The 11,516-nt window shown below is 44.1% G+C and overlaps 1 protein-coding gene across 1 annotated transcript; it reads right to left on the bottom strand.

Annotated features, from left to right (window-relative positions):
• Positions 1–2,820: 2,820 nt before the first annotated feature.
• On the bottom strand, positions 2,821–5,315 carry LOC307065260 (zinc finger CCCH domain-containing protein 18-like; the record flags this gene model as incomplete). Its single annotated transcript, XM_079722090.1, is given in 2 exon segments — positions 2,821–3,311; positions 3,314–5,315. Coding segments are annotated over 2 exon segments (2,484 nt in total). The 5' UTR covers positions 5,307–5,315.
• Positions 5,316–11,516: the final 6,201 nt, after the last annotated feature.

Below are 11,516 nucleotides of genomic sequence, written 5' to 3'. Positions count from 1 at the left end.
GTTACATTCCATTTAAGACATTACGTTTTTGTAAACATGATCTACTTTAATTCTCACGATAAATATATACACATTATTGTATTTTATCGACTAGGAAACTACCGTTGATCCAGATTTACTCATTCCCCCATGGTTCTTTTCACACCACATCCTTACTGCTCTTGTTACTTCATCCTGTTAAAAATTATTAGGGAGGTATTTCTACCTAATTATTTATTTGTATGTGTGTTTTAATTTCAATATCAAAAAAGTATTCACCGTGACATCCAAAATATCAGCCTGATGCATTTGTACCAAACAGGCCAATTAGTGTAAATGTTGCCACAAGTTGTTTTATCATTAGTTGTAATAAGGATGCAGAGTCCTGAGAGCTGTGTGTGTTTCTTAGATGAGTAACGTCACCAGTCATCATTTGAAATCCTCTTTGGACTTAAATGTGATGAAGGAAGCATGCAGAGAACATGACTAGGTTCAGAGGGAGGAGTCCTCTCTTTTTTTTTTAAGATGTTGGGGGTAGGAGTTTATTAATTAACGTATTTATTTTTGCTGTGTTGGGTCTTCGTTTCTGTGAGAGGGCTTTCTCTAGTTGTGGCAAGCAGGGTCCACCCTTCATCGCGGTGGGCTGGCCTCTCACTGTCGCGGCCTCTCTTGTTGCAGAGCACAGGCTCCAGATGCGCAGGCTCAGTAGTTGTGGCTCACGGGCCCAGTTGCTCCGCGGCATGTGGGATCCTCCCAGACCAGGGCTCGAACCCGTGTCCCCTGCATCAGCAGGCAGATTCTCAACCACTGCGCCACCAGGGAAGCCCAGTCCTCGTCTCTTCATAAAAAAGCCTCATCTTTCATTTTGCTCCCAATTTTCTCTTACATATTTGCCTATTTTTGCTACCTGCGGGAATCTAATGCTGTGTCACGTTTTTCTTTCCTCCTGTTATCAGGCTAAATGACTTCTTTTTATACTTACATATAATTCCATGAATGATATATTTACTGAATTAATTAAAATATCTCTTCCATGCCCTTGATGAAAAATGTAGGATATAATGTAGCCAAGCTCTCCTGTAAAACTTGACCTTGACGTCAACATTTTTCAACTTCAAGAGGGTGTTTCCTAAGACCATTTAATTTGATATTATGTTTCGTCAGTGAATGAGTGCATCCTAATTTTTCATGGTGAAGTTCGTGTGCTTATAATATTTACTAAGACATTAATAACTTTGAAGTATTCACACGAAGCATCCAGATTACTGACATGATAATATGCTGTAGGAGTATTCCCAAATAAAAGAGTTCCTGCTCCGTAAATTGGCTTAATTGGTTCTCATTTATCTCCATAGGGTATAGAATTCTTTCATGAAAACATAGATGTTGTAGATTCAATTGCAATTTCTTAGTAAAATAAAGTATTTGCAATACTTAGGATGTGTGTGTGTGTGTGTGTGTGTGTATGTGTGTGTGTTAAATCTGTAAGATTGTAAAATAGGACTATCAAGTCCAGCTAGTATGGATCCATGATCCATGGAACCCCTTCATGTTCTAGCTTTATTTGTAATTCTTTATACCTTAAGAATTTACTTCCACTTTAGAGATACTCTACATTTTTGGCCAGTCCTTCTATATTCGTTTTCTATTGTTGCATATCAAATTATCCCAGACTTACTGGGCTTGCACAGCACACTTTATTATTTCATAATCTCTGGGTCAGGCTTCAGACAAGGCTTAGCTGAGTTCTCTGCCCAGGATCTACCCATGCTGAAGTCAGGCTATGTTCTCATTTGGAGGCTTTACTGGGGAGAATCCACTTCCCAAATCATCCAGGTCATTGGCAGAATGTATTTTCTTTTGACTGTATCGCTGAGGGTCTTAGTTTCTTACCAGTTGTTGGCTAGAGACCACCCTCAGCCAACCATATGGCCCTCTTCATAGCAGGTTACAACATGGCTGTTTGCTTCTTCAAGGCCAGAAAGACAGTCTCTCTCTCCAGGTTGCTAGGATGGAGCCTTATATAATGGGATATAACCATGGGAGTGACCTATTCTGTTGGTAAGAAGCACATCATAGTTTCCACCTCCACTCAAAGGGAAGTGATTATAGAAGATGTGATCTGTTGAGGTTCCCCTGAAGGTTTGCACAAGACAGGACACTCTCCCATTGCATTGAGGAAATCCATCAGTTTAAATACACCAAATATCTATTTTTTTGTTTGTTTATCAAAATATTTTATTTTAGGAGACCCCCTCAAAAAAAGACCCTCCACATCTGACAGATGCCCAACAATACCGTCGGCCTTTTTTTTTTTTTGGTCTTTTCTGTATTAATTTTTCCTTTTTAAATCAACTAAAACAATTTGATGCTTAAAATAAAAGACAGGAGTATTTCCCAATCGGACTTTAGTCAAGAATATATATATACTTTTTGATCCTGGGGATGGCAGGGGTGGGGAGGATGCTCGGCAGACTTGGTGTTCCTGGTGACAGTAGGAGGGCGGGTGTTGAGGTGCAACCGACCCGGTGGTGAGGACGCCTGACTGACGAGCAGAGGGAAGACTCATCATTTACATAAAATCCAGCCGGTCCTCACCGCGCTGCTGCGGGCCCAGCCGGCTCGCCGGACTTCTGCTCTGGGAAGGGGCTGCTTCAGTCTGGGATTCAGCGTCATCTTCGTTATGTGTGTGGCTTCTTTTCCAGCTGAGAAACTTTTTTTAAAATTATTTTTAAAAAGAATCACAGCCAAAATAAGACATTAACTGCAAAATCCAAAAAGGCTGCACGTACCCTATTTATAAAAACAAGTGAGTCTCTGCCTCGGGGAGCAGAGCCCGGGCTACACCTTCCCGGGGGTCTTGGCCCGCTTGCGGGCAATGGCGTCCTCCACGGCCTTCAGCTGCTTCAGCAGCTCCTCCTGCCGGGACAGCGTGCTGGCCTTCCCTGACTTGGTGCCCGTGGACGTGCTGGTGGCAGCACTGGTGTCTGAGGCTTTGCCGGGCACACTGGTGACCTTGTTGGAGCTCTTGGACTGGGGGGACAACGGGCGCTTCCTGTCTGTCGGGGCCGCGGGTGCCTTGGAATTCTGGCCCCTCTGCCGCTCTGGCTTCAGGGAGCTGAGTCTCCCACCTGACTTTCGGTCCTGAGAACCTCGGTCTGGGGAGAGGTTGGCCCGCTTGGCTGGAGGTGGGCTCTGCCTGTCCTTGTCCGAGGGCTTGTAGTGCCTCCTGCCCCCTTTATCAGCAGCCTTGTTCAGCAGAGTCAACTTGATCTCCTTGCGGACGATGAACGCGGCCAGTGGGGCCTGGCCGGGCAGCGCCTGCTGGGGATTGTGGGCTGCTGGGAGGACCTGCCACCCGCGGGGGTTTTCAAGGCTTTGGGCGGCTGCGTGGACGGATCCCGCTTCCACTTATCTGCTTTCACACCGTCTTCTTTCTTAGACTTTCCTTTCTCCTTCTTGGTCTGGGCTGGGGTGGGGATCTGCGAGCTAGCCAAGGACACGGGGTTTGCCAGGTCCGCATACATGTCATCCGAGTCCACGCTGTGCGCTGAGCTGCTGCTCGACGTGGCGCTGGACACGGAGGAGACACTGCTCACGCTCAGGGACCTGGATCTGGAACTAGAGCCGCTGACAGTCCGCCTCCTGGGCACGCTCCTAGCCTGCCGCTCCCTCCTCCTGGCTTCCCGAAGGTTTCCAGGCTTGGCAGGCTCGGGGGCAGGAGCAGTGGTTTTGGGGGCCTGCGGTGGGGCTGGAGGTGGGGCTGGCTTCTTGAGCAGCTTCTCTCTGGAGGAATTAGAGGCAGAGGCCGATGAGGCTGATGTTTTTCGACGCCGTCGTGCCCGGCTAGGGGAGACCGATACCTCAAGTTTCTTCTTGGGAGATTTGGACCGGCACCAGGGGTCCTTCCACTCATTGGCTCTCTTCACCTGGGGCCCGGCAGAGGCCATCTCCTTCTTTGGTGGCTCAGCTTGACGGCTTGGTGGCTGCGGGGAGCGGGCCTTGGGCTTCCCCTTCTCCTTCTCGCACTCCCGCTCCCACCGTCTGTTCTCTCGTTCTCGTTCCCGCTCCCTTTCCCGGTAGTTAAGGTATGGCTCCGCTTCTGTGTACTGCACCCGGAAATTCTCGTACTGCCCGCCACGCCAGAACCGTTCTATCTCATAGTCGTAATAAGGGTCTGCGTAAGGCTCAAGTGCTGTGTCTCTGACATCTCTTGTGATCCGATAGTTCCAATCTCGGAAAACTTCATTTTCTTTGTCAAACTCCCGTTCATCTTCACCAATGGTCACCGTAAACCTTTTCTCTTCAAAGTCAGGCTCTTGTTCTTTTCGAATGGTTGCTTTTTTTAAAACCTCCTTTGCATGCTGGAGTCCTCGTTTCCAAGCGCTCTCTGTAGGGGGCTCTGGAGGGGGTGGAGGCAAAATTTCATCCACTCCTGGCCCACCCCATGGGTTGGCAGGCATCAGAGGGTGAGGTCCGAGACGCGGGGCACTGTTGGGCAGGAAAGGTTTGGCTTTGGTGATGAGGGAGTAGTTGCCCTTGTCGTTGACTCCAGGGTGTATAAACCTGCAGTTCATGCCCCAGGTACAGTTCCCTTTAACCTGGCCTCTGAATGGTATGGAATTTGATATTGGTGAAGGAGGAATGGACAGTGGTGTCACAACATCTTTCATGAAGAATCGGCAGGTGGGACGAGGCCTCACCTTCCTGTCACTGGGGTCCTTCACTTCACCCTCCTCCAGGTCATCATCATTGATCTCTCCGTCGTCGATCTCTCTGTCGTCGTCCTCTTTTCTTTTCTCCTTGGCGGCCTCCACTGGCTCCCTGTCCTCCATGCCACGGACGCCAGCCTTCCCGTCCTCCCCGGGAGCCCCTTCTCCCCTCTCCTCGTCATCCTCGGGCCCGGCCTTGTCAGTATCATCCTCCTGCGTGGCGGGGGCCGGCTCCTCGGGGACCTCCTCGTTGTAGTCTAACTCGTGCTCATCCAGGTCCCTGGTGACCGACGAGGCCTCGTCCCTCAGGTCACTGGTGTGGTCTTCCTCCCCTCGGTCCCCCTCGGCCTGCGGGGGGCTGGCCGGGCCCCTACTCAGCTCCTGAACCTCAGAGTCCCGGTCCTCCTCGTCAGAGCGACTCTCCTCTTCCTCCTGGCTCAGTCCCGGGGCAACGTTCTCCTCGTCCTCCATGTCAGAAGCCCTCTCCCCCGCTCCATCCAGATCCTGCTCAGACGCACTTTCCCTCAAGATGTCATCGTCCGAGAACCCCTGCTGCTCCTCTTCTTCATCCTCTGGAGAGAGAGGGTCCAGGTCAGGGCTCTCGGCCACATCCATCGGTACCCATGGTTCTCAGCGCAAGGGCAGAGAGGGGGCCACAGCTTCGCAGGTGTTGGGGCAGCGCGGAGAAGTCCCTCAGCCCTTCCGCTCCTCACAGGCTCCGGCTTGAGGCGCGACGCGGGCGGAACAAACGGGCTCCACTACCCGCGGGGGCCGGCCATTGTGCGACGCCATCAGGCCGTGACGGTTGTCTGCGGGCCGGCGGGCTTCCCTCGCTTGCCACGCCCTCCGTCTGCTTCCTTGCGGCCGCGCCCCCGCGGCGTGCGCCCGCCCGAGCGAGCACGGCACCACCAAATATCTATTTTATCCACATTTTTCTGTGTTTCATATGGGAGACAGGTTGTTCTTAGGTTACTGTTCCTTGCTGCTATATCAAGGGTACTTTGTGGAAGGGAACACATGAACTGGAAATTTTGAGACTTGAGAACAATAATGATTTTTTTGGTCTCTTCTTTCTTATTGGTACCTTCCAGTAGAATGTTATCAATATTCTTTAAACTTGCCCAATTTTAACTGCATGGGATTTGAGTGGCTTATATTACTCCATATAAAATAGTGATAATGACAATAATAATACCAATTGCTATTATTTGCTCTGTGTGGTCCTTGTAAATATTGTCATTTACTCTTTATAGCATCCCTGAAATGCAAGCATCACAACATCCATTTTCAGAGATGAGAAAACTAGGATTAGAGAGTTTTGTGCATGTGCCCAAAGTAAAAACTCATAATTAGCAAAATGTATTTTTTAACTGAGGTCTGGCTAAAACCAAAGCACTCATGCTCATTAGAGTTAGTTTAATGTGATAAAATACTATATGGATGTTCCTAAGAAGAAAATTATCTTTCTTTTTCTATTTAAAGAAACTTTTCTGAACATACTCAACATCTAGTATATTGTTTTCTCTTTTTGATTTGGGAGCCTAATGAATAGTACCATTCTGGAATTCTAGAAGTGTCCATAACGGAATTGCTCAATCCTGGACTTCTGACATTTTGTGTTAAAAATTGCTGTGTTTTGAGGGGCTGTTCTATGCACTGCACTATGTTTAATGGCATCCCTTGTGACAAACAAAAACGTTTCCAGACATTGCCAAACGTTCTGGAGGTGAGAAGTGGGAGGTGTCAGAATCACCTGGGTTGAGAACCACTGTTGTACAGCGAACTCTAGTCCCTTTAAAGCTCCTGACTCTAGCTCTGAGACTTTCTCCCTAGGAATATTTTTATGATGGTGTTTCTCTAAATATGATATGATATCTACCATTTTTCCCCTTCATTTACACCTTTTCAAAACCAATGTTTTTTTATGATTACCTGTGTTAACGTATCATTTAAATAATTGCATATTTTATTTATCAAATATTGAAATAAAGCCAGGAAAAAAGAACTTCCTTGGACAGACTTGGAATCCACTCTAATTTCCTGCCATTCTAAAATCTTAGCAGCTTTGTCCAAGAACTGATTTTTAACCCTTTCCATGTCAAATGTAACAACTCCTGCTATTCAAGTTCTGTATCTGACCCAGTCTCAAAACCCATTTTTGTTTTAGCAACTAAATTGTCTACTTTCCCGTGCTTGCTTTGCAAAGCAACGTTAGTCCCAATCTTGTTTCTTGCTTAGTAACACCCTCTCTTTCTGTTGACATTTATGTTGAACGTTATTTGCTGTTTGACTACTGGAGGAGACTGGTATTATCTAGGCTAAAGTGAGAAAGTTGGTCCCCCTGAGAATAAACACATGTATATGTCTTCATCATTAGCTGGGACCTTAATTTTATACCCTATTTAACCTAGAAAATAAATTTTATATTTGTGGGTAGATGTCCTTATGCAGTTTAAGCCTTTAAAACAAAGTTTAAAATGAAAAAAGTAGAGAAGAAAAAATAAACTTTGAGTTAAAAGAGAACAGTGCAATTCCCAAGCTTGGAACTTTCTCAGTAGTCTCTTTTCATAGCATATACAGAATGATAAATGAGATTTGATTGTTGTTTGTTTCATTCAAAGATATGAGCATTTGATTCTATTCTTTGTTTACTTTATCAGGATATTTCCTCAACCAGAACAATATAGCTCCTTTATACCCTAATTCTATGATCATTTTTGTCATATTTTGGTTTTGATTTTTTTTAATTGAAGTAAATGTTCTTTGATTTTCCTTTTTTGGTATGCTTGTTTATTTCTTTTGTTCGTTAGTTAAGCAAGCATAATTTAGAAAAGTGAAATTTGTTTCTTCACCTTTTTCACCTGCTTGGAGAAATAAAAATTTGTATTAATTCTGAAAAGGCTGGATATAAATTTACATTTGTACCATCACTGAAAAAATGAAAAATACTAAGAAAATAATCATGTAAATCAGAATACGTTGGAAATATTTACTCTCAAGAGGAAGTAAATATAAGGAGTGTGATTATAGTGATAGCAAAAGGACTGTTTTATAAGGTGAGCAAGTAGGTAAGGAACTTCAAAGTCTATGCTACCTGTGAACCTAGGTGGAAACTTGTCTGATCAGGGTTCCCATTTATCACCTCTATCTTGATAGTGTTGATAAAATAAATGTTATAAATCGAATTACAGTTTAAAGCAGTTTTAATACCGTCAACATATTTCTAATTCAGAAGGACCTCGTCTCGGTTTGTATTCGTTGCTTTTCTGCATGTAAGTGTATATTGTATATACATGCACATAGAGAGTGGATCATGTGCTGTGGTTCTCTCTCTTTTACTATTTGTGCATGTCAATTAGGATTTAAATTAAATTCTAAACAATGTCATTATTTCACTTTCAAACACATGTTAAAATTGCACTTAGATTTGTCATTGCATGTGCAAGGTTAGAGCCTCTTGCTATGTAGCTCTGGATCTTATATTTGATCCAAAATCTTCTTTCTAAGAAAGCATATTTCTCATTTCTTCGTGTGATATCAGTCTGTCTTTCTTCCTCCTTATCCTCCCTCTGGCACCCCTATGGCCTGTTGGAACATGGTTAGGAATTGAACTCCATGATATTTCTGTCAATCAGGGTGGTCTCAGTTATACTATAGTAAAAACAGTGACCTCCCAATCTCAGTGTCTTAAAGCAAGAGAGGTTTTATTTTTGCTCTTGCTGTGTGTCTAGAAGGGGTCACTGGGGTTTGCCTTAGACGTCACTGCCACTCTGGGTCCTGTGCTGATAGAACAGCCACCACCTGGAACACTGTCGCTGTGGCAGAAAGAAAGAGAGACCAGTGAATTACACATTGGCTCCTTAACTATTCTACTAGAAGTGTTTCTTACATTTCCATTCACATTTCACTGGCCAAAGAAGTTAACTAACTGCTCCTTACTTCTTGAGTACAGAGAACATGATTCTTTGATTGCCCTGATGGAAAGTGAGACATACGTGTGAGCAACACCAATGTACTATTGACAATCACCACTTATTCTTTAGTTCACAAAATATTAAGTTCACTCTTCTTCCTACATGCAGAACACACTAACCTCCCTCCCAAGCTACATGGCTTAAAAGTCTGATCCAGTCACTGGGTCCAACTCAAAGCCCAAGAGGTTTAAATCATGTCCAGTTCTCAGGAGTGCCCTCTGAGACTTGAGACTTGTGAACTCAGGAGACACAAAATTTGCTATCCTCCCCTCCCCTTTATACTCCTGATATACATCTGCAGTACATGTTCTCATTCATGAAGGGGAAGGATGGGCAACAAACAGCATTCATTAACCCATAACAGCCTGTAAGCTCACTAAATTGGACTGTTTGGTTCCTCTACCCCAAGGGTGGGGAACAGTCATTGAATGAGCTCTGGTTGCTCTTTGCAGGTGCCTATCCATCCATCATGTCTCCAGGCTCTTCCTTTTCCATTATCCTGCTTGGCCATATCTGAAGTTGGAGAATATACCCTCCTTGGAGATGAGCAGCTTTCTCAGCCTGCTTTCTGCTTGTAGACTGCTGGGGTCCAAGGGTCATTTTATGTCTCAGATGGTCATAGTCTCTTTTACTTCTGGCAAGTTGTGGTTTTGACATAGAAACACTCTCAGAACTGTCAGCTTCTTACTGATTTGATTTTAATGCAGTTCCATGTATCAGTGTGTACACTCGTTGTTTCTTTCCAGACATAATTTCCATATTAGCTATATCTGTAACCTTTCTTCCCCCTATGCCTCTCTCATTATCTTTCTACTTAACTATGGGTCGCTGAGCCTATCAGGTTTTGGAGAGAGAGAGAGTCATAGAATTTTCTCTTTTCTCTGGGACATTTTGTCCAATTGAAATGAGTTCCTGGGTATTTATCTTTTAGTTTCACCTTTACTCAACATCTCTTTTTTCCTCCAGCTTGTGCACCTACTCTGGATTTCATTTCAGTGGTTGCAAACTGGTATGAAAGAATGCATTAGTCATGGTTCTTGGTTGCCAGGAACCAAAGTTGAGTCTGGCTGATTGAGCAGAAATTGTGTCTATTAAAAGAATATATGGTAGCTCACAACTTTTCTGACATGAAAGAACCAAGCTTCAAGCAAACTTTCCAGGAATAACACCAAAATCTTTCCTGCAGAGTTCACTCGATGAGGCATCACTGATGCTGCTGCCACCCCTGGAGCAATGTTGGAAAGTTCCATGACTGCGTTGCCTGATTGAAGGTGGCTCTGTGCTGGGGACTTTTGATTGCTGCTGCCCTCACAATGTGATGCCCAGCCACTACTGCCTTTGGGGACAAAACTACTTTTGGATGGACCTACCTCTTAAAGTTGCTCACTTTTGAATTCAAGTTCTTAAGATGTTTTCTGGATTCTACCTTAGGAGATCAACTCATAAATCTGGAAATTAATCAAACATAGCAAAGTTGTTCCAGAAATACTGGGTAGGAAAAATAAAAGGCATCCATGATCTCATCTTGATTTTAACCATTAATCTAGAAGTTTTAGTGGATCTCTCATAACACTGAAGATTTCTCCAAAATCCTGCATGTAGGTTCTGGAATTTCACAAGAATTCCCTTTACTAACTGGATACTACATCTGAAAGTTTCAAATTAGGATAGTTCCGCATGGACATCCATACCTGAGTGTGATAGCACCTTACCAATAACAACTTTCATCTGCAGAAAACTACTTTTCATATCCACTTTTTATTTCATCTTTGATGTTAGTGTTATTGTTATAATACTTTCACTTAACAAAATAGGAAATAAATGTACATAGGCTTTGTGACTTGACTAAGAGTTTATTTCTACAGAGTTGAGAATTGAATCCAATTTGGGGGTTCTAAAATTCATGTTCAACAGGCTGCATTTTAACTATGCATTGATCCTAGAAAAACAATAGGCTCAGAGGGGAAGAGATAGAAGGGGACAGAGTTCTAATATGTGTGTTGGGGGCTTCCCTGGTGGCGCAGTGGTTAAGGATCTGCCTGCCAATGCAGGGGACACAGGTTCGAGCCCTGCTCTGGGAAGATCCCACATGCCGCGGAGCAACTAAGCCCGTGCACCACAACTACTGAGCCTGTGCTCTAGAGCCCCCGAGCCACAACTACTGAGTCTGTGTGCCACAACTACTGAAGCCCATGCACCTAGAGCCCGTGCTCCACAATAAGAGGAGCCACCGCAATGAGAAGCCCGCACACCACAATGAAGAGTAACCTCCGCTCGCCACAACTAGAGAAAGCCCTCACACAGCAACAAAGACCCAACGCAGCCCCCAAAAAATAATAAAATAAATTAGAGGGTTAACATAAATTATAAAAAAAAATCATTAATATGTGTGTTGATGGGTGAGAGGAAAGATATGGATAAGGAGATTGAAGAGTATGGAATACGAAAACTCTGTGTCATGAGGGAGTATTGAGAAACTCAAATCATCTATATCATAGTGCAAGTCCACAGAAGGAAATAAACATGGGTGTGGGAAGGGAGATAAAATAAATTAATACCATACACCTCTTAATTAGCAGCAGACTTCTGACTACTTTTTGTAGAATTTCATGTTTTTGTGAAAGTTGATGCCACACAAATATTACACTCCATTAGTTTCCCCAAAATCACACTGGCTATTTTCTTCAAATTCAGTGTGTCTTCCCTATAGTGTTAATGAATTGTCTAAATATTAGCATTTTCTAATAGCAGCATTTCTTGGCAGTTTTAAGATTCACTCAAGTTCAAGATATGGTTGAAAACATGGTTTTATAAATTATCTTACTTCAAGTTGACACCTTTTGCCCAATGG

Source organism: Hyperoodon ampullatus (assembly GCF_949752795.1).
Source record: "Hyperoodon ampullatus genome assembly, chromosome: 16".
NCBI classification, from domain to species: Eukaryota; Metazoa; Chordata; class Mammalia; order Artiodactyla; family Ziphiidae; genus Hyperoodon; species Hyperoodon ampullatus.
This window is presented reverse-complemented; position numbering and strand designations above follow the sequence as displayed.